The 25,131-nt window shown below is 39.0% G+C and overlaps 2 protein-coding genes across 3 annotated transcripts in view; one reads left to right on the forward strand and one right to left on the reverse strand.

Moving 5' to 3' along the window:
• The window catches only part of LOC138850937 (alpha-aminoadipic semialdehyde synthase, mitochondrial-like), a 218,327-nt gene that overhangs the window by 142,369 nt on the left and 50,827 nt on the right, over nt 1-25,131 (reverse strand). The gene's annotated exons all lie outside the window — the stretch shown is intronic.
• LOC128702884 (pre-mRNA 3' end processing protein WDR33) overlaps nt 3,301-25,131 on the forward strand; it is a 117,848-nt gene continuing 96,017 nt past the window's right edge. The window contains exons 1-2 of the mRNA XM_053797371.2: nt 3,301-3,699; nt 12,478-12,583. Coding sequence (XP_053653346.2) covers nt 3,650-3,699; nt 12,478-12,583 — 156 coding nt within the window. The 5' untranslated portion in view covers nt 3,301-3,649. The remainder of the gene's footprint in view (nt 3,700-12,477; nt 12,584-25,131) is intronic.

The raw sequence follows: 25,131 nt of genomic DNA on the forward strand, positions 1-25,131 counted from the left end.
ACACTTACTACTGTGCAATCTACATCTACAGGGCCTTAAACTCTAATATCAACCTTGACCTAAAATGCTTTCTTGATAGTTGTGACAGAACCCACAGGCATAACACCAGACACAAACATCTCTACGACATTCCCCGTGTCCAACTAAACCTTTACAAAAATTCAATGTATGTCAAAGGCCCTAAAATCTGGAATACCCTACCTGAGAACTCTAAAACTGCAGACACATTCATCACCTTCAAAACTACCATTAGAAAACATCTTATCTCCCTGATACACCCCGTCAACTAACTACACGAATACCACCTGGTGGTTCACACTTACACTCACTCACTCATTTGACCATAAACAGAAATATTAATCTCAATCTTAAAATAATGAATCCTGTGATACTCCAATACTGAAACTATGTACTGTGCCAAAACAAAAGCATTCACATTGCTAAACTCACAAACTAGTATTTAGTCACTTAGCCATAATACCAACTTACCTCATATTTGTAATATTTTACAATTAAGTCTGCCCGAAATGCCTAGCCATGCTAAGCGTTCTAGTGGTACACTCTGTAATCACTATTTTACAACATGTAAACCACACAATAACCAAATTTTTGTAAAATCAACATTGTAATCCTTATAGAGAATAAACTTTGAATATGACCTGTCTTTGTAATACTCATTTGTGCTTTATTGTTATCTGTTTACAATAATGTTTTATCACTGATTACATCATTGCTTAGTTAATCTTAAGTTAATTTTAAGCCAGCCCGTAATGCTATGCATACAAGTGGCTTTGGCATGCTGCTCTTACCTGTATTTTTTTGTACCTCTGTATGTATGCTCAAATTACTAAATAAATAAATAAATGAAGATTGGGGAAGGACACAGAAGACCGCAGACGGAGTACAGGTTAGGAAACCAACAGTTGCAAACGTCAATTAAAGAAAAGGATCTTGGGGTAAGCATTATAACGAACATGTCCCCTGAGGCACACATCAATCAAATAACTGCTGCAGCATATGGGAGATTAGCAAACCTGAGATTGGCGTTTAGACATCTGAGTAAGGAGTCATTCACGACATTGTACACCATGTACGTAAAGCCCATGCCGGAATATGCAGCGCCAGTATGAAACCCTCACTTAGTCAAACACGTCACGAAATTGGAGAAAGTGCAAAAATTTACAACACGATTAGTCCCGGAACTGAGGGGTATGTCTTATGAGGAGAGGTTAAGGGGAACTCAACCTGATGACACTAGAGGATAGAGGGGACATGATAACAACGTATAAAATACTGAGAGGCATTGACAAGGTGGACAAGGATCGAATGTTTCAGAGATGGGATACAGAAACAAGGGGACACAAATAGAAGCTGAAAACCCAGATGAGTCATAGGGATGTTAGGAGGTATTTCTTTAAAGTTGTCAGGAATTGGAATAATCTGGAGAATGAAGTAGTGGAAGCAAATTCCATAAATAGGTTTAAGAAGAGGTATTGCAAAGATCATGGAGCAGGGAGAGTGAATTAGTATCGACCAGTGAAGAGGCGGGGCCAGGAGCTATGAATCGACCCCCCATCCTCAAGGAAGATTCCTTGATGTTGGTGAGGGGCTCTTGATTTAGGGAATTGGATCTGTGCTCCAGTTCCCCGAATTAAGCCTGAATGCCTTCCACATTCCCCCCCCCCAGGTGCTGTATAATCCTCCGGGTTTAGCGCTTCCCCCTTGTTTATAATAATAATAATAATAATATGAATCGACCTGAATTTCAGCACCCATATCCAACACATAACCAAAAAAGTATCCAAAACGGTTGGGATCCTCTCCAAGATATGATACTACGTGCCGCAAAATGCCCTTCTCATACTATACCACTCACTTATTTATCCATACCTCACCTATGCTATTTGTGCTTGGGGATCAACTGCAGCAACACACCTAAAGCCAATAATAACCCAACAAAAAGCTGCAGTAAGAATAATCACTAAATCCCATCCCTGGCAACACCCCCCCCCCACTCTTCATAGATCTAAACTTACTCCCTGTTCAGTACATCCACACTTACTACTGTGCAATCTACATCTACAGAACCTTAAATTCCAATATCAACCTTGACCTAAAACGCTTTCTTGATAGTTGTGACAGAACCCACAGGCATAACACCAGACACAAACATCTCTACGACATTCCCCGTGTCCGACTAAACCTTTACAAAAATTCAATGTATGTCAAAGGCCCTAAAATCTGGAACACCCTACCTGAGAACTCTAAAACTGCAGACACATTCATCACCTTCAAAACTACCATTAGAAAACATCTTATCTCCCTGATACACCCCATCAACTAACTACACGAATACCACCTGGTGGTTCACACTTACACTCACTCACCCATTTGACCATAAACAGAAATATTAATCTCAATCTTAAAATAATGAATCCTATGATACTCCAATACTGAAACTATGTACTGTGCCAAAACAAAAGCATTCACATTGCTAAACTCACAAACTAGTATTTAGTCACTTAGCCATAATACCAACTTACCTCATAATTTGTAATATTTTAAAATAAAGAATTAAACTAAGTCTGCCCGAAATGCCTAGCCATGCTAGGCGTTCTAGTGGTACACTCTGTAATCATTATTTAACTACATGTAAACCACACAACAACCAAATTCTGTAAATCCAACATTGTAATCCTTATAGAGAATAAACTTTGAATTTGAATTTGAATGCAACCACATATAGGTGAGTACACACACACTCACTCACCATGCCTGCCTTAGAAATTGTGATACACATCTTCTCCCATTATATTTTTTTCTGTAACCTCTTGTATCTTCACCATCTCTATTCAATTACTCCACAGAACTGAAGATCACTGAATAGGTTCGAAATAATAAGTCATACTTTTAAAATTGTGCCATTTATTCATTAGCTTCCATGCTTATTGTACATATAATTGTAGTCAACTGAATAAGAGTTCCTCCTTAAGTCTATGTGTAGTTCTTAAATAGTCTTTAAGCATTAAGATTAGTTTACCCGAAATGCATTGTATACTAGTGGCTTTCTTTTGTGTCTACCAATGCTTTATTACATATAATCTACATTATCTGTGTACCAAATAAAGAAATAAAAACATGTATTTGTATTTACATCTAGAAAATTTTGGCTTAAGATTTGAATAATGTTAGGCGACTAAGTCCCGCGGATTCCTAAGTGAAATTAACCAGATTAATAAATATAGTTAGGTTATCCTTCAAACAAGTTAACATTGATACTGCTGAAGAGCTCATGATCCGTGGACTTGGAGCTAATTTCTCTTGTTTTTGGTGTTAACCCTTATTACTTCTCACTTCCAGGCGCAGTATGATCCTAATGGGTTTAGAGCTTTGCCGTGAATAGAATAAGTAAATGATATAATTGTACTTAAAATAGCCTTACGAAAAACTCTAAATTCACATGAATTGATAAAGTAAACACTATAACATGTATATATACGTGAACCTATTTATTGGTTAAATATTTGTAGTGAAAATAACGTGAGTGGGAAGGTTTGATCACATGTAAACAAACCTTCACCTCAAGACTCGCCTCCCTCACTCTTAACATCTTTCTTACTTAGTAACGTAATAGCAACTCTCACACATAATGGAGACACAAAATGACAAGAGAAGACAACTTGATGATGAGATGAGCAGGTTAGTGATGCATAAGTCACAAGGATATTCCAAGGACCCCACCCCTCAAGGAAGGTTCCTTGATGTTGGTGAGGGGCTCTTGATTTAGGGAATCGGATCTGTGCTCCAGTTCCCTGAATTAAGCCTGAATGCCTTCCACATCCCCCCCAGGCGCTGTATAATCCTCCGGGTTTAGCGCTTCCCCTTGATTATAATAATAATAATCCAAGGACCCCAGTGGAAATAAGTCAGATTTTTTTTTATTTGGTTATCCTGGTTAATTTACACATATGTTACTAGGTATGTTAATTATACTTATGTGTACCTGTACCTAATTACACTTACCATAAACATAACTTCAGGATGGGCATAGTTTACTTTCAGTGAAATTGCAATATTTGTAAATTCTGCCCCCCCCCCTTTCCCTCAAGGAAGTGCCTTGAGACTGGTATGGGGGGCTTTTGATCCAAAGACCTGACTTCATCCTTTTCCTTAGATCAAGCTTGATTACCTCCTGTTCCCTTAGCACTTATGACCCCTATGGGTTTGGAACTTTCCCTCTGATAAAAATATATATTGCCCTGCTTTCTCTGCACATTTAATCCTTGCTAATATTCTCCTAGATATATTTTTTTCCCTGTAATGAATTCTGAATATTATTAAAGCAGTCCCTGAAGGCTGGCCTTTTTTTTTTTTTTTTTTTTTTTTTTTTTTTTTTGTGTGTGTGTGTGTGTGTGTGTGTGTGTGTGTGTGTGTGTGTGTGTGTGTGTGTGTGTGTGTGTGTGTGTGTGTGTGTGTGTGTGTGTGTGTGAAAACTTTATTTGGAATTTTAATTCTAACTCTTGATACTGGTGAAGGGCTCTTAATCCAAAGATTAGAGCTTCTCTCTCTCTGTGGATCACACCATTCCCATTCTTAGTGTGTTGTATGACTCCTGCAGGTTTAATGCTCTGTAAGAATAAGAATAATAATAAATATATTAAATGCAATTATACTAGTAAATATAATAATAAGTATAATAGTAAAAATTATTATTATTATTGTTTTTTCATTTAATCCTTGAGAGGTATTACAATAGAAAGCCAAGCAGTGATTTATTTCCATTGTAGTTCAGTGTTCCTCCCCAAGATGCCACTCAAAATAGTTGACAAACAGCATAATTTACAATATAAATTATATGTAATATAATACCTCTTTGCATATATGGTTTGCCTAAATAAAGAACAAAATGTTAGCTACAGTTGGAAGATCTTCACAGTGCCCAAATGCAAATTTTGACAAGTTGTTAAGTCTGAATTTGAAGGTGGTAGGCTGTATTAGAATCTGTCCTGTCATCCACAGAATATGTTGTTAAAATATTGTCAAGCTGCAGAATTATAATGTGTCTCTGTCAAAGGGACTTTTTTTTTTTAACACAGGCAGACATCAACCAAATCTTTCAATGGGCTGCAGAAAACAATATGAAGTTCAACGATGAGAAATTTCAATTACTCAGATATGGTAAACATGAGGAAATTAAATCTTCATCAGAGTACAAAACAAATTCTGGCCACAAAATAGAGCGAAACACCAACGTCAAAGACCTGGGAGTGATCATGTCGGAGGATCTCACCTTCAAGGACCATAATATTGTATCAATCGCATCTGCTAGAAAAATGTCAGGATGGATAATGAGAACCTTCAATACTAGGGAGGCCAAGCCCATGATGACACTCTTCAGGTCACTTGTTCTATCTAGGCTGGAATATTGCTGCACACTAACAGCACCTTTCAAGGCAGGTGAAATTGCCGACCTAGAAAATGTACAGAGAACTTTCACGGCGCGCATAACGGAGATAAAACACCTCAATTACTGGGAGCGCTTGAGGTTCCTAAACCTGTATTCCCTGGAACACAGGAGGGAGAGATACATGATTATATACACCTGGAAAATCCTAGAGGGACTAGTACCGAACTTGCACATGAAAATCACTCACTACGAAAGCAAAAGACTTGGCAGACGATGCACCATCCCCCCAATGAAAAGCAGGGGTGTCACTAGCACGTTAAGAGACCATACAATAAGTGTCAGGGGCCCGAGACTGTTCAACTGCCTCCCAGCACACATGAGGGGGATTACCAACAGACCCCTGGCAGTCTTCAAGCTGGCACTGGACAAGCACCTAAAGTCAGTTCCTGATCAGCCGGGCTGTGGCTCGTACGTTGGTTTGCGTGCAGCCAGCAGCAACAGCCTGGTTGATCAGGCTCTGATCCACTAGGAGGCCTGGTCACAGACCAGGCTGCGGGGGCGTTGACCCCCGAAACTCTCTCCAGGTTCACCCGAAGCCACAGCCAATGGACAAGGGTCAGAGCAATAAAAGAAGATCCAGTAACCAGCTAAGGACTCCTAACATCAAACGTGAGAGCAGTAAAAACACGAAGAAAACTTGTGGTACTGCCAGCCAGGACACAACCCTCATCACCCACCGGCACCACCACAACACACGACAGACAACAACAAACATGGCCGCCGCCACAGTCCAAGATAACTCCTTCCCAGTATTTGATGTCAGGGAGATCACCGACCCAGAAATAGCTAAACTCCTTACGATTCAGAACCAAACGATCACCAAACTAACTCAAGAAATGCAGGAACTAAAAGCTAGCAATGCAGATTACCTCAACAAGATCACTGCTCTAGAACATAAACTAGACACTCTGGAACAACAAAGCAACACCCACACCCAGTCCCTAGACACTATCAACACTCTAAAAGACCAAGTCACCCTACTTACTACCAACATTACAGAGGAAAGATCAAGATTGGACCAACAACTTGCCAATGTCATAACCAACTTCCAAGACCATAATGACCAACAACAGCTATCTGATGCTGTTGTAGTTAACAGCAAACATCTCCCACCCACAGTTGCCCAAGAGACCTGCATGGAGACCACCCTACAGCTTATCAAGGACCAGCTTCGCCTTAACATACGTAGTGATGACCTAAAGGATTGCAAACTGATGGGCTACCAAGCAGGTAAAAAAACAGTGCTGTTAAAATTCCAAACTAGCCTACAAAGAAACAACCTACTAAAAACATCTATTTCTATGAAAACTGATGTTTACGTCAGTGAGTGCCTTACCAAAACAAGACAAAACCTTCTTTATCAGCTAAGAAAATTACGCTATGCCCAAAAAATCCACCAGTGCTTTGTGAGGGATGGAAAAATTGCAGTTAGGAAACAGCCCACTGGGAAGAGATACTTCATCTCTACAGAACATGACCTTAAAACATTCCTAAGTGAGGCTGGACTAACAGAATCAGAGTAAACTGCAGATAATACCCACAGTCCACAGTTAGTGTTATATTGTCATAAATTTGTGCCCCCCTAAAATTCTAATACCCCAACTACTTTTGATTGTCATTGTTGTATTCAACGACCATTCTACCTCATAGTCTTAATTTGTTTAATATCTACAGAATCTATCTCCTTTTTTTACAACTTACCGCATCACTGTTCCATCTTATTTTATTATAAACTAGCCATAACTTGTCCTCAATAATTCTACCTCACTTTAAGAAATACTCAATTGCCCAATTTTATTCTAAAATCCCTATTATTGCCCAATTTTGCTTTAAACTATATTGATCAAACTTATTGTAAGCTTCTTTTATTGACCATTTTATTCTATACTTTTTTAAACTAGTATTTTCAACTACAACTTTTATATTATCCTGTCTACCATCTTATTAGCATATTATAACCAAGTCATTGCCATTTTTATTTTTATCATTTTTTTTTATTATTATTCTTTTGCTACCTTAACTTGTGTATTTTATCCTGTCAATTTAAATCTAGTTATACTCTAATTCTTGTAAACAACTTATATAAGACCTTAGTGCAATTACAGTTGAGAGTCTTGTGCCTTTTTTATATTATTAGATTAAACACAGTTGTACTATAGTCAATACCAAATTCATTATATTAGACCATAGTGCAATTACTAGTGAGAGACTGGTGCTATTTTTAATTTGTATTTTTATATTATTAGATTAAATCTAGTTGTACTATAGCTCATTCTAGCTCAAAACATAGACTCCACAAAAGTCATTATATTAGACCTTAGTGCATTTACAAGTGAGAGTCTTGTTCTATTTTAAATTTGTATTTTTATATTACTAGTTTATACCTAGTTGTACTTTAGTTCATTCCAGCACAACACATAGACAACATCAACTTCATTATGTGTAGTAGTGACTATACTCTATATGACCAAAATACTCTAGCTATATACTTATTCAAACTTCCCACCACTACAGATATCAGTACTAGAACTCAACACACAACTCAGGATATAAATAACCATAATTTAAACCTAGAAGATGATTGATTACGTTGACCCTGATCTAAACCTCCATAATCTGACACCCAATCAAAACCTATTGGAAAGTAACTGCCTTTATTACACAGCAACACAAGCCAGCACTATCCTAAACAATGCTAAAAGTCTATCAGTACTTAACTACAACATCAGGTCCTTAAGCAAACACTATGATGACCTCCTGGCACTCCTTGAATCACTAAAGACACCCTTCTCCTGCATTATTCTTACTGAGACCTGGCTTAAGCAGGACACAATAGATATCTACCCTCTACCAGGATACACAGCAATTCACAACTGCAGACCAAACCAAGTTGGGGGTGGTATTGCAATCTATTACTCTAACCAATTATCTTGTATTAGCACCACTTGCTTTAGTGATGAATATGGGGAATACATTTTTGCTAATTTTACTGTAAAAAACCTTAAGACACCTATAACACTCGGTGCCATTTACCGCATACCTCACACAAACATCCCAAATTTCAGTGAGAAATTAAAGTCACTAATAACAAACAGACAAATGAATAAGCACCACCTTCTCTTAGCTGGAGACTTCAACATCAACCTTGGCTTACTAGATGATCAGCCTGTAACTGATTTCATCAACAATATGAACAACACACTTCTCATACCAACAATAACTAAACCAACCAGGCTCACCGAGACAAGTGCAACCATAATAGACCACATGTGGACCAATATACTAGCCCCCCTTAAATCAGGGATAATCACAGATAGCACTACAGACCACTACCCTACCTTCCTCCTGAAAAACATTAGTAAACCACCACTTGAATTCAACAAAGTCTCATTTAGACTCCATGACGAGGCCTCAATAAGGAAGTTCACAGCTGACCTAGAGATTGTTGACTGGCCTACAGAATTCTCCAAGGCCAATGGTATTGATGACTGGACAGACATTTTTCTTAACAAATTACTTAGACTATACAACAAACATTGTCCTATAAAAACGAAACAGATCGCAAACAAACGGCTTGGTTGCCCATGGCTAACCAGTACCATTCTGAAATCCATTGACAAGAAACACCAATATGAAAAGCAATATAGACAGGGCTTAATACACAAAGATATTCTTAAACACTATTCATCAGTTCTCACCAATGTAATAAAGAAAGCCAAACAACTATACTACTCCAGTAGATTCACAGACACTAGAGGAGATATAAAAAAGACCTGGAAAACTCTCTCTCAGATTCTAGGGACCCACAAACTGAAAAAAACCAAGAATATTGTCCTAACTAAACCTAATGAAACACCACTACATCCCACTGACACAGCTAACAAGATAAACGACTTCTTCTCAACCATAGGATCTAATCTCGCCAATAAAATCCCACATACCAATGCCCATGCCGGGGACTACCTAGATGGGAATTTCCCAAATTCCTTCTATCTTGCACCAATTGAGCCCTCGGAAGTCACCGAGATTATAAAGTCACTTAAAAACAACTCAGGGAATCTGTCTAATGTCCCACCATTACTGTACAAGCGAGCGGCCCATATCCTTTCGCATGCTATTTTATTACTTTTTAACAAGTCACTAGAAACTAGCACCTTCCCGAAACTACTCAAGATGGCAAGGGTTACACCAATACATAAAGGTGGTGACCCTACAGACTTAAACAACTATAGGCCAATATCAAACTTACCATTGCTATCCAAAATCTTTGAGAAACTCGTGCACAGGAGACTATATTCATTTATAACAACACAAAACATACTCAACCCCTGCCAATTTGGATTCAGGAAAAATAAAAGCACTAATGATGCAATCATAAAAATGCTAGATCTGCTTTACACAGCATTGGAAAATAAGGAATATCTACTAGGAATTTTTATTGACCTAAGAAAAGCTTTTGACACAGTAGACCACGACATCCTACTCCACAAACTTGACCATTACGGTATAAGAGGCCATGCGCTTGCTTATTTCAAATCTTACCTTACTAATAGGTATCAGTATGTTACCATTAAAGACACAGCATCAACAACATGGCCACTTGATACTGGAGTTCCGCAGGGAAGTGTCCTTGGTCCCCTGCTCTTCCTCATATACATCAATGATCTTCCAAACGTATCCCAACACCTGAAACCCGTTCTCTTTGCTGACGACACGACTTATGTCATCTCTCACCCTAATCTTGCCACCCTCAACACCATTGTTAACGAGGAGCTGATCAAAATATCGACTTGGATGACAGCCAATAAACTTACGCTTAACACTGACAAAACCTACTATATTATGTTTGGTAGCAGAGCAGGAGATGCACAAATTAACATTAAGATCGACAACACTCTAATTACCAGACATAATGAGTGCAAATTCCTAGGCCTATACCTTGACAACAACCTGAATTTCAGCACCCATATCCAACACATAACCAAAAAAGTATCCAAAACGGTTGGGATCCTCTCCAAGATACGATACTACGTGCCGCAAACTGCCCTTATCACACTATACCATTCACTTATATATCCATACCTCACCTATGCTATTTGTGCTTGGGGATCAACTGCAGCAACACACCTAAAGCCAATAATAACCCAACAAAAAGCTGCAGTAAGAATAATCACTAAATCCCATCCCTGGCAACACACCCCCCCACTCTTCATAGATCTAAACTTACTCCCTGTTCAGTACATCCACACTTACTACTGTGCAATCTACATATACAGAACCTTAAACTCCAATATCAACCTTGACCTAAAATGCTTTCTTGATAGTTGTGACAGAACCCACAGGCATAACACCAGACACAAACATCTCTACGACATTCCCCGTGTCCGACTAAACCTTTACAAAAATTCAATGTATGTCAAAGGCCCTAAAATCTGGAACACCCTACCTGAGAACTCTAAAACTGCAGACACATTCATCACCTTCAAAACTACCATTAGAAAACATCTTATCTCCCTGATACACCCCATCAACTAACTACACGAATACCACCTGGTGGTTCACACTTTCACTCACCCATTTGACCATAAACAGAAATATTAATCTCAATCATAAAATAATGAATCCTATGATACTCCAATACTGAAACTATGTACTGTGCCAAAACAAAAGCATTCACATTGCTAAACTCACAAACTAGTATTTAGTCACTTAGCCATAATACCAACTTACCTCATAATTTGTAATATTTTAAAATAAAGAATTAAACTAAGTCTGCCCGAAATGCCTAGCCATGCTAGGCGTTCTAGTGGTACACTCTGTATTCATTATTTAACTACAAGTAAACCACACAACAACCAAATTCTGTAAATTCAACATTGTAATCTTTATAGAGAATAAACTTTGAATTTGAATTTGAATCTCCCTCTGAGGCAGAGTGACCCAAAAAAGAAAGAAACATTTTCACCATCATTCACACTTAATCACTGTCTTTGCAGTGGTGCCCTGACATGACAGTTTAGATTTATTTTTTATTTATTTATTTTTTATTTGGACATGATACATAGTTGTACAAAGAAATATAGTGATTGGGTGTACAAGCCAAAAGCCCCTTGTATGCAGAGCATTATGAGCAGGCTTAAAGTTAACTTAAGATTAACTAAGCAATGATATATTCGTTGCTCCTCCTTTAAAGTGCAGGGACTTTATGTTCACTTTTATTTAATGATCTTGCCTTCTATCACTATTGGGTTAAAGTCAAGTCTTGCATTACTAACTTGTACCAATCTTGATTAAGGTTGTGATAGCATTGAGCTAGATTATGTGTTAGAATTTGATTTTGTTGAGTTATACTTGGTTAAATTATCATTACTTGCTAATGTAGTGTGTGTGTGTGTGTGTGTGTGTGTGTGTGTGTGTGTGTGTGTGTGTGTGTATGCTGATTATAAGAAGGTTAAGGTTATTTGACTACAGCTAAGTGAAGAAAACTTATATGGATATTGAACTGTGTTGCCAGTTGTACCATATTCATTCATTTTCAATTTGCTTGTGTGTGGTTAACATACATTTTATTGATTTATGTAACATTACCTGCCTGTAAGGTGGTTGTTACTTAATTGCAGTATAAATAACCTTTAACAAACTGTATGACATGTGCAAGAATTTGCTTCAAAAGGCCACTGCATTTCAAGGCTTTTGGAGTGGACACTGGAAAAATAGAAGGCCAATTTGTTGAATATATTTTCAGTTAGCAGATAATTGGTCGAACCTGGGATTTTTCCATAAGTCTGTGTTTTTTTGCTAACAAAATTTCATATAAATTAAATTCTACTGTACTTTCATTCAGATTACAAGTTTGAAATTAGGTGACAGTGACAAAGTTAATGGAAAATCAATGGAACTCTTGAAAAGAGAAGGCATTTTGAAATGAGTAAATTTTTCATTTCTAAACAAATCACATTTGGACAGTTATTCTTGATTGGTAAAGTGATGCATTATTAATTTTTATGCAGATTTGAGGCAGAAATCTCAGGTCCTCCTGGCATTGGCACTGTGCTTCCCTTGCAGCCTCCTCCCCCACCCCCAAGGGCTGTCATAGGATCCAACACCTTCACTCAGGCAAGTCCATACATTAATCAACTCATGGAAATATTTGTTTGTTAGTCTTAATCTAGTTTAAATTGTTGCTTATATTTATTATTTTTTATGGAAGCTGTTTGGCATATTTAATTATATTAAAGACACTTTACGTATACACATTACAGTGTATCAATATTATTGAACTCTTTCACTATCTGTCAGATAGAACTACGTTATTGATGCCAGGGTCCATTATGTAGATCTCTATCATGAGCTCAACTCACTCACATAAGCTGTAAGCAGTAAATTTTGGCCTAGATACGAGAGTGGGTCTATGTGGTGAGTGTGCATAGTATAAAAAAAATCCTGCTTCACACATTGCATGATAGGAAACCAAAACTCTGATCCTGTTTGGTGTAAAATAGCGACTTTGAGGTGTTTCCTAGGATGGTTTTATTGGCTGTTTCTTGTTATCATTTTATAAAATGGAAGACATACTACTAAAATAGAAAAGATTTTAGTTGGTTCCACTGACTAGAAGTACAGTAGAACCTCCACTTGCAAGCACATCCACGTGCAAGTTTTTCCAAATACGAGCAGTCCATCGGTCGATTTTTTTATTACATACACGAGCGAAATTTCCATAAGTGAGCGGGCCTCAAAGGGGGTTCCTTGACGCTGGTGAGGGGCTCTTGCTCTTGATCTAGGGAATTGGATCTCATTTGTTTGTTGGAATATCTTTTTGAATCTTGGGCAATGTTTAATGGAAAGATGCTTCTTAACGTACACCAAAAATGAAAGAAATCGGACCATAAATAATGGAGTTCACTTCTCAGCAATTAGCCGCCCCTTAGCGGTATTTTCATATGGTTTTTATGGTTGTATTCTGGTTTTTTTGGTCTCATTTGATAGAATGGAAGATATATTACAGAAATAGATATGATTTTGATTGGTTTCACAACGAAAAGTACCTTAACATGACTCACGAAATTGTAATCACACGATTGCAAACAAACCATACCACGTGTCATTACGATTTCGTGAGTCATGTTAACGGCTTAGAGGGGACTTGAGCTAGAGTTCGTCACGGCCACGCTAACTGCAGATTCGTCTGTAAAAACTTGCATTTGTGGCCACAGTGGTGCCTATGTTAACCTTCCTCTGGTGTAGAAATATACAGTGGACCCTCGACCAGCAATGTTAATCCATTCCTGAGAGCTCATCGTTAATCGAAATAATTGTTAATCGAGTTAATTTTCCCCATAAGAAATAATGGAAATCAAATTAATCCGTTCCTGACACCCTAAAGTATTGAAAAAAAAAATTACCACATGAAATATTAATTTTAATACACACAAACTGAAGAAGACATGCACAGTTACATGACACTTACCTTTATTGAAGATCTGGTGATGATTGATGGGATGGGAGGAGGGGAGAGTGTGGATCTTCTTAGTGTTTAGAAGGGGAATCCCCTTCCATTAGGACTTGAGGTAGCAACTCTTTTTCCGGGGTTACTTCCCTTGTTCTTTTAATGCCACTAGGACCAGCTTGAGAGTCACTGGACTTCTGTCGCACAACATATCTGTCCATAGAGGCCTGTACCTCCCGTTCCTTTATGACATTTCTGAAGTGTTTCACAACATTGTCAGTGTACAGGTTGCCAACCCGGCTTGCAGTAGCTGTGTCAGGGTGATTTTCATCCATAAAGGTTTGCACTTAAAGCCACATTGCACAGATTTCCTTAATCTTAGAAGTAGGCAACTTCTTCAATTTCTCTATCCCCTCCAAAGCAGTTTCCTCAGGTGTGGCCTGATGCTGAAGAAGATGATCTAGCAGCTCATCAGTGGTTAGTTCTTCATTGTCCTCCTCCACCAACTCTTCCACATCCTCCCCACTAACCTCCAACCCCAAGGACTTCACCAGTGCCACAATGGATTCCTCAACTGGCATAGGATTCTCAGGGTTAGCCTCAAACCCTTCAAAATCCCTTTTGTCTACACATTCTGGCCACAGTTTTTTCCAAGCAGAGTTCAAGGTCCTCTTAGTCACTTCCTCCCAAGCCTTACCTATAATGTTTACACAATTGAGGATGGTAAAGTGATCTTTCCAAAACTCTCTTAGAGTCAGTTGAGTTTCTGAGGTTACTGCAAAGCACCTTTCAAACATAGCTTTTGTGTACAGTTTCTTGAAGTTGGAAATGACCTGCTGGTCCATGGGCTGCAGGGGAGGAGTGGTATTAGGAGGCAAAAACTTCACCTTAATGAAGCTCATGTCCCTAGAAAGTCGCTCTGCCACGTCTGAAGGATGACCAAGAGCATTGCCTAATACCAGGAGGCACTTAACCCTTTGACTGTCGCGGCCGTATATATACGTCTTACGAGGTACTGTGTTTGACGTATATATACTCATAAATTCTAGCGGCTTCAAATTAAGCAGGAGAAAGCTGGTAGGCCCACATGTGAGAGAATGGGTCTGTGTGGTCAGTGTGCACCATATAAAAAAAATCCTGGAGCACGCAGTGCATAATGAGAAAAAAAAAACTCCGACCGTTTTTTTTAATTAAAATGCCGACTTTGTGGTCTACTTTCATATAGTATTTATGGGTGTATTCTCGTTTTCTTCGTCTCATTTGATAGAATGGAAAACATTTATAGAAATAGAGCTGATTTTGATTGATTTTACTATAAAAAGAACCTAGAAATGGAGCTCAAAGTAGGGGAAATGTTCGATTTTTGCCAATGTTCAAAAGTAAACAAATGATGCCATTGTCCAATAAATGTCCAACTAGCCATTCTAATATGCAGTCATGAATGGGTTGATGTTATTTATACAATTATTACAGTATTGCAGTAGTCTGCATAATAGTAAGTCTTCTATTTTTTGTTTGAATAAAAATTCAAAATAGAAAGCAAGAGTAATATCAGAGGGGCCTGGAGACATGACTGATGAGCAAAGAAAATGTTATTTTAGGGCCAGGAATGTCTGCATTGTTCATTCTGGACCTTATTTTGAAATTGTCATATTTTTTAGTTTTCGTGAAATTGGCCAAATTGCAAATTTCTGACCACATTATTAGGTAGTTGAAATCGGTAAATGGGCAGTTTCTTGTACTCAATCGATAGAAAAAATGGATTTCTAAAGAAATAGCTATGAGTTTGGGCGACTGGAACAATGAAATTAGCCGAAAATAGGGCTCAAAGTGGGCGAAATCGCCGATTTGTAAACAGCGCCGAGGTCGCTAACTTCGCGAGAACATAATTCCGTCAGTTTTCCATCAAATTTCGTTTTTTTTGGTGTCATTACAATCTGGAAAAGGTTCTCTATCATTTCATAAGAAAAAATAATTTTTTTTTTTTTTAAATTTTGCGACACCACTAGACACCTCAGGATTGGGGGTTGCGACAGTCAAAGGGTTAAGGTCCAATTTATTTTCCAGGAGGTAATTTTTCACAGTGGGGGCAAATGCATGGTGTAACCAGTCATAGAAAAAGTCCCTAGTGACCCATGCCTTACTGTTTGCCCTCCACAGCACACATAAATTAGCTTTGAGGACATAGTTTTTCCTGAACACTCTGGGAGTTTCAGAGTGATACAGCAATAAAGGCTTCACTTTGCAATCACCACTAGCATTGGCACACATCAACAGAGTAAGCCTGTCTTTCATAGGCTTATGTCCTGGGAGTGCCTTTTCCTCCTGAGTAATGTAGGACCTGCTTGGCATTTTCTTCCAAAACAGGCCTGTTTTGTCACAATTAAACCTTTGTTCAGGTTTGAGTCCTTCACAGTCTATGTACTCCTTGAATTCATGCACATATTTTTCAGCTGCTTTGTGGTCCAAATTGGCAGCCTCACCATGCCTTATCACATTATGAATGCCACTACGCTTCTTAAATCTCTCAAACCAACCTTTGCTGGCCTTAAATTCACTCACATCACCACTAGTTGCTGGCATTTTTTTAATTAAATCGTCATGCAACTTCCTAGCCTTTTCACATATGATCGCTTGAGAGATGCTATCTCCTGCTATCTGTTTTTCGTTTATCCACACCAATAAGAGTCTCTCAACATCTTCTATCACTTGTGATCTCAGTTTCGAAAACATAGTTGCACCTTTGGCAAAAACAGCTTCCTTGATTGCCGTTTTCTTGCCCACAACAGTAGCGATGGTTGATTGGGGTTTACTATACAACCTGACCAGCTCGGAGACACACACTCCACTCTCATACTTAGCAATGATCTCTTTCTTCATCTCCATAGTAATTCTCACCCTTTTTGCTGTAGGGTTGGCACTAGAAGCTTTCTTGGGGCCCATGGTGACTTATTTTGCAGGTGCAATCACTACAAAGGCTGTGATAATATGAAATGTTCCAGTTGTATGTTTGGAAGCGACCGCAGTGGCTGGCTGGCTTGTAAACACTGGCACCCATGGGACAAGTGAGGCGTGCTCAGGCCAAAGTGGACACGTCTCGAATGGAACGAATAGCGTTGGTCGGGTTTTTTAGCGCTAGTCAAGGCAAAATTTTTGCAATAAAATGTATCGCTAGTCGGATTTATCGTTAATCGGTGCCATCGTTGGTCGAGGGTCCACTGTACCTAGTTGGACGAATCTTATTGTGGCTAGCTGGTCCAGTGGCTAACGCGACGGTCTGGAGTTTAGAGACTCTCTGATCGCGGGTTCTATCCCTGCCCATGGTATGGTTTGAAAAGTACAGTGGACCCTCACCTAACGCTATTAATCCGTTCCTGAGAGCTCAACGTAGGCGAAATTATCGTTAGCCGAATTAATTTTCCCCATAAGAAATAATGGAAATCAAATTAATCCGTTCCTGACACACCAAAGTATGAGCAAAAAAAAATTTTTACCGCATGAAGTATTAATTTTAATACACACAAACTGAAGAAGACATGCACAGTTACATGACACTTACCTTTATTGAAGATCTGGTGATGATTGATGGGATGGGAGGAGGGGAGACTGTGGATGGTGTTAATGTTTAGAAGGGGAATCCCCTTCCATTAGGACTTGAGGTGGCAAGTCCTTTTCCGGGGTTACTTCCCTTCTTCTTTTAATGCCACTAGGACCAGCTTGAGAGCCACTGGACCTCTGTCGCACAACATATCTGTCCATAGAGGCCTGTACCTCCTGTTCCTTTATGACATTCCTAAAGTGTTTCACAACATTGTCAGTGCAATAGTCACCAGCACAGCTTGCAATAGCTGTGTGAGGGTGATTGTCATCAAAAAAGGTTTGCACTTTAAGCCACATTGCACACATTTCCTTAATCTGTGAAGTAGGCAACTTCTTCAATTTCTCTATCCCCTCCGAAGCAGTTTCCTCAGGTGTGGCCTCTTGCTGTTGAAGATGATCTAGCAGCTCATCAGTGGTTAGTTCTTCATTGTCCTCCTCCACCAACTCTTCCACATCCTCCCCACTAACCTCCAACCCCAAGGACTTCCCCAATGCCACAATGGATTCCTCAACTGGCATAGGATTCCCAGGGTTAGCCTCAAACCCTTCAAAATCCCTTTTGTCTACACATTCTGGCCACAGTTTCTTCCAAGCAGAGTTCAAGGTCCTCTTAGTCACTTCCTCCCAAGCCTTACCTATAATGTTTACACAATTGAGGATGCTAAAGTGCTCTCTCCAAAACTCTCTTAGAGTCAATTGAGTTTCTGAGGTCACTACAAAGCACCTTTCAAACATAGCTTTTGTGTACAGTGTCTTGAAGTTGGAAATGACCTGCTGGTCCATGGGCTGCAGGAGAGGAGTGGCATTAGGAGGCAAAAACTTGACCTTAATGAAGCTCATTTCCGCAGAAAGTCGCTCTGCCACGTCTGAAGGATGACCAGGAGCATTGTCTAATACCAGGAGGCACTTAAGGTCTAATTTCTTTTCAATTAGGTAATTTTTCACAGTGGGGGCAAATGCATGGTGTAACCAGTCATAGAAAAAGTCCCTAGTGACCCATGCCTTACTGTTTGCCCTCCACAGCACACACAAATTAGCCTTGAGGATATTGTTTTTCCTGAACACTCTGGGAGTTTCAGAGTGATACACCAATAAAGGCTTCACTTTGCAATCACCACTAGCATTAGTACACATCAACAGAGTAAGCCTGTCTTTCATAGGCTTATGTCCTAGGAATGCCTTTTCCTCCTGAGTAATGTAGGTCCTGCTTGGCATTTTCTTCCAAAACAGGCCTGTTTCGTCACAATTAAACACTTGTTCAGGTGTCAGTCCTTCACTGTATGTACTCCTTGAATTCCTGCACATATTTTTCAGCCGCTTTGTGGTCCGAACTGGCAGCCTCACCATGCCTTATCACACTATGTATGCCACTACGATTCTTAAATCTTTCAAACCAACCTTTGCTGGCCTTAAATTCACTCACATCACCACTAGTTGCAGGCATTTTTTTAATTAAATCGTCATGCAACTTCTAGCCTTTTCACATATGATCGCTTGAGAGATGCTATCTCCTGCTATCTGTTTTTCGTTTATCCACACCAATAACAGTCTCTCATCATCTTCTATCACTTGCGATCTCTGTTTCGAAAACAAAGTTGCACCTTCCTTGATTGCCGTTTTCTTGGCCACAAGAAAATAATAATAATTATAAGAACAGACAGCTTCAAAAGGCCGTCACTAGATGGTAGTGTTTACCACAACAATGCAGGAGCGGTTGTGGCCACCTCCACCTGTCACATAATAACGTATCTTATTCATTCTAGGGTATATATCAGGTTTCTATGTTATTTATATTGTTTATTATGTCATATTAGATGAATTCTCATAGATAAATAAGCCGTAGAGTTGATATTAGTGAATTTATTCATGGAGTATTTTGTCCTGTCTCCAGACAAACTCTCGTCCACCGCCGACACCGCCCATACCACTACATGAATTACATACTTTATTCATTCTAGAGCATATATCAGGTTTCTATGCTATTTATATTATTTATTATATTTATATTATTCATATTAGATGAATTGTGATAGATAAATAAGCTGTATAGACGATATTAGCGAAATATTGAAGTATCTCGTTGTGCCTCCTGAGAGCCGGGAACGAATTACATAATTGCATTTCAGTTACAGTGGACCCTGGTATTCGATGGCATAGGTATTCGATAATTTCAGTATTCGATGCATTTTAGTGCAAAAATTTTGCCTCGGTATCCAATTGTAAACCCGGTATTCGATACGATTCGTACGAGACGTGTCCACGTGTGGCCTGAACTGCCCTGTGTGTGCCAGTATTTACAAGCCAGCCAGTGTGCGTGCATCTAAGGATACATTCGGTACATTCCATATTATCACTGTTTTTGGTGCTTGTTTCTGCAAAATAAGTCACCATGGGCCCCAAGAAAGCTTCTAGTGCCAACCCTGTGGTAAAAAGGGTGAGAATTAGTATGGAAATTAAGAAAGATTTTGAAGGGTTTGGGGCTAACCCTGAGAAGCCTATGCCAGCTGTGGAATCCATTGTGCCTACTTCAAAAATTAAGGAAATGTGTGCACAGTGGGTTGAACTGCAAACCTTTATGGATGAAAATCACCCTAACACAGCTATTGCAAGCCGTGCTGGTGACTATTGCAATGACAATGTTGTGGCCCATTTTAGACAAATCGTAAAGGAACGGGAGGTACAGAGCTCTATGGACAGATTTGTTGTGCGACAGAGGTCCAGTGACTCTCAAGCTGGTCCTAGTGGCATTAAAAGAAGAAGGGAAGTAACCCCGGAAAAGGACTTGCTACCTCAAGTCCTAATGGAAGGGAATTCCCCTTCTAAACACTAACACCATCCACACTCTTCCTCCCATCCCATCAATCATCACCAGATCTTCAATAAAGGTAAGTGTCATGTAACTGTGCATGTCTTCTTCAGTTTGTGTGTATTAAAATTAATATTTCATGTGGTAAAAATTTTTTTTTTTTTTTGCATACTTTTGGGTGTCTTGCACGGATTAATTTGATTTCCATTATTTCTTATGGGGAAAATTGATTCGCTTTTCGATATTTTCAGTATTCGATGAGCTCTCAGGAACGGATTAATATCAAATACCAGGGGTCCACTGTAATTTAAATGAGGAAAATTGACTCTGCAAGCGATCAAATCAAGATGCGAGCAAGGTCACAGAACGGATTAAACTCATGAGTGGAGGCTCCACTGTAGCTTGAAATTGGCCTCAAATTAGCAGAAATATTAAAATATAGCCAATATTCATGAGGACAGGTGAGGACACTCCCCTACACTCCCTGGCCTGTTTTATGGGTTTTTACTAGGTCTTATTCAATTATTGTGATGCTGTAAACCATGACCAATCATTCCTGTTTATTATCCAAGAAATAAGGTTAATCATAGATCTACGAATGAGACGGTGAAAGGGTTAAACATTGTGGCAAGGTTAGGTTGGGAGCAGTAGAGATGCCATGTTTGAGATCAGTGTATGGAGTGAATATTATGTAGTGAATAAGAAGTGAAGAAATTAGAAGATGGCATGGTTGTATGAAAGGTATGTCTCGGAGCAGAAGAGGGATTGCTGAGATGGTTAGATTATTTATAAAGCATGAAGTAAGAAAGATTTATCAAAAGAGTAGTACAATAGTGCCCCGCTTTTCGGCGTTTCGCCTTATGGCATTCCACTAATATGGCTGTCTCAAATTATGACCAAAACTTTCTATATGGCAAGCGGTCTCTCAAATACGGCACGCGCCACCTGGTTTATTTACATTCTCCATGAGCACATCTCTCTATTATGTAATAATAATCACTTTTGGGCACATTAAATGTCTAATTTTATGTCAATATAGACATTTTCATTAATCCATCTATCATATTTTCTTCAAAATTATATGAAATACACGTTACATAGCATATAAACATGCTGTTTATATTTTGTGGAGGTGTGGTTGCTGGGTGGAGGGAAAACATTATGTAATACTAACAATAATCACTCTTGGGTGCATTAAATGTCTTATATTACGTCAATATAGACATTTTCATTAATCCATCTATGAAATGTTCTTCAAAATTATATAAGAAACACGTTACATAGTATATAAACATTTTGTTTATATACTATGGAGGTGTGGTAGCCAGGCGGAGGGAAAACATTACATCACTCCCCTTAATATACAACGCTTATATTTACAATTCTCGGCATGAATTATTTATTACTTCTCCCTTTGTTTACGATGACATCTAAAGGTAGTTGTTAGAAATGATTGAACTCAGTGAGCATGGTATGTCGATGGTAATAATATGGCTCTGGGCCATATTAAATATCATGTAGCTATGTAGGTAGGTATAGGTATGTAGCCCAAGCGGACTACATACCTACATTATTATTATAACTGATAATTACGTATATGTATGTGTACCTGTACCTAAGTATGCCTTCACTCAGGGCATCATTTCTTCTAAAAATAATGTTACATGAGAATGGGAGTGTTTCTCTTTATTTATTCTACTGTATCAACATAGAGACAACTTGTACACAATGTAAAGTGACGAAAACCAGATGTGTTCATCTGGTTTGTTTACATTACATGTGGGTACCGTGGGGAGGGCTGCCCTGGGTGGATACCATACGTCCCAAACCTGACTTCCTACAAATAAAACTCACCTCTCACCCTACATTAAGACTACACTGTCAAGAAATTTTAATGAAATAAGAAAAAATTTTGGAGTGAGTTAAACAAGTTAAGAAAGCCTAGGGAAAGTATGGATTTGTCAGTTAAAAACAGAGTAGGGGAGTTAGTAGATGGGGAGAGGGAGGTATTAGGTAGATGGCGAGAATATTTTGAAGAACTTTTAAATGTTGAGGAAGAAAGGGAGGCGGTAATTTCATGCACTGGCCAGGGAGGTATACCATCTTTTAGGAGTGAAGAAGAGCAGAATGTAAGTGTGGTGGAGGTACGTGAGGCATTACGTAGTTTGAAAGGGGGTAAAGCAGCTGGAACTGATGGGATCATGACAGAAATGTTAAAAACAGGGGGGGGGGGGATATAGTGTTGGAGTGGTTGGAACTTTTGTTTAATAAATGTATGAAAGAGGGGAAGGTACCTAGGGATTGGCGGAGAGCATGTATAGTCCCTTTATATAAAGGGAAAGGGGACAAAAGAGATTGTAAAAGTTATAGAGGAATAAGTTTACTGAGTATACCAGGAAAAGTATACGATAGGGTTATAATTGAAAGAATTAGAGGTAAGACAGAATGTAGAATTCCGGATGAGCAAGGAGGCTTCAGAGTGGGTAGGGGATGTGTAGATCAAGTGTTTACATTGAAGCATATATGTGAACAGTATTTAGATAAAGGTAGGGAAGTTTTTATTGCATTTATGGATTTAGAAAAGGCATATGATAGAGTGGATAGAGGAGCAATGTGGCAGATGTTGCAAGTATACGGAATAGGTGGTAAGTTACTAAATGCTGTAAAGAGCTTTTATGAGGATAGTGAGGCTCAGGTTAGGGTGTGTAGAACAGAGGGAGAATACTTCCCGGTAAAAGTAGGTCTTAGACAGGGATGTGTAATGTCACCATGGTTGTTTAATATATTTATAGATGGGGTTGTAAAAGAAGTAAATGCTAGGGTGTTCGGGAGAGGGGTGGGATTAAATTATGGGGAATCAAATTCAAAATGGGAATTGACACAGTTACTTTTTGCTGATGATACTGTGCTTATGGGAGATTCTAAAGAAAAATTGCAAAGGTTAGTGGATGAGTTTGAGAATGTGTGTAAAGGTAGAAAGTTGAAAGTGAACATAGAAAAGAGTAAGGTGATGAGGGTATCAAATGATTTAGATAAAGAAAAATTGGATATCAAATTGGGGAGGAGGAGTATGGAAGAAGTGAATGTTTTCAGATACTTGGGAGTTGACGTGTCGGCGGATGGATTTATGAAGGATGAGGTTAATCATAGAATTGATGAGGGAAAAAAGGTGAGTGGTGCGTTGAGGTATATGTGGAGTCAAAAAACGTTATCTATGGAGGCAAAGAAGGGAATGTATGAAAGTATAGTAGTACCAACACTCTTATATGGATGTGAAGCTTGGGTGGTAAATGCAGCAGCAAGGAGACGGTTGGAGGCAGTGGAGATGTCCTGTCTAAGGGCAATGTGTGGTGTAAATATTATGCAGAAAATTTGGAGTGTGGAAATTAGGAGAAGGTGTGGAGTTAATAAAAGCATTAGTCAGAGGGCAGAAGAGGGGTTGTTGAGGTGGTTTGGTCATTTAGAGAGAATGGACCAAAGTAGAATGACATGGAAAGCATATAAATCTATAGGGGAAGGAAAGAGGGGTAGGGCTCGTCCTCGAAAGGGTTGGAAAGAGGGGATAAAGGAGGTTTTGTGGGCGAGGGGCTTGGACTTCCAGCAAGCGTGCATGAGCGTGTTAGATAGGAGTGAATGGAGACGAATGATACTTGGGACCTGACGATCTGTTGGAGTGTGAGTAGGGTAATATTTAGTGAAGGGATTCAGGGAAACCAGTTATTTTCATATAGTCGGACTTGAGTCCTGGAAATGGGAAGTACAATGCCTGCACTTTAAAGGAGGGGTTTGGGATATTGGCAGTTTGGAGGGATATGTTGTGTATCTTTATACGTATATGCTTCTAAACTGTTGTATTCTGAGCACCTCTGCAAAAGCAGTGATAATGTGTGAGTGTGGTGAAAGTGTTGAATGATGATGAAAGTATTTTCTTTTTGGGGACTTTCTTTCTTTTTTGGGTCACCCTGCCTCAGTGGGAGACAACCAACTTGTTGAAAAAAAAAAAAAATTAATGAATGTACTGTATATGTATTTTATCACTCTACAGAGCTTTAATTAAATATTGTAGTAGATTATGTGTGAATGGGGTGGGGAGGGCTGCCCTCCCCATTAAGACTACAAATATTTTAGGGCAAGTAATGAGTGTACTGTGTGTGTATTTTACTTTTTAATGTTTTTAATGCCTAGTTCTATTGCTAACGTAATATATGTTAATGTAAACTTGAATGTAAGGAGGCATAGGGAATGTCTCAAAATAAAAAATTGGAAGAAGAGTGTAAAGGAAGTTTTGAGAGGGAAGGAGGGGCTTTGGCATTCAGCAGGCATGTGAGTGTGTTGAATTGGATAAGATAAGATTTTGTTTGGATTTTTAACCCCAGAGGGTTAGACACCCAGGATAACCCAAGAAAGGCAGTGCATCATCAAGGTGCTGTCTGTCTCATTTCCACTTGTCCCCCAGGATGCGACCCACACCAGTCTACTAACACCCAAGTATACCCACTTACTTGCTAGGTGAACGGGGACAGTAGGCGTAAGGAAACACGCACAGTATTTTCACCCTTGCTGGGGATTGAACCATGAGGACACACTGTGTGTGAGGTGAGAGCATTGCCTACCAGGCCACTTGAAGACAAATGGTTTTATATTGGAATTGGGTGAATTGTTGTAATTATAATGTCCATGGTTTTAATAGATGTTTTTTAAAATATTCAAATGTACACATGTATTTTTTTTTACTCTTTTATTAACACATCGGCTGTCTCCCACCAAGGCAGGGTGGCTCAAAAAAGAAGAACTTTCATCATCATTCAC

Source organism: Cherax quadricarinatus, chromosome 82 (genome assembly GCF_038502225.1).
Source record: "Cherax quadricarinatus isolate ZL_2023a chromosome 82, ASM3850222v1, whole genome shotgun sequence".
NCBI lineage: Eukaryota > Metazoa > Arthropoda > Malacostraca > Decapoda > Parastacidae > Cherax > Cherax quadricarinatus.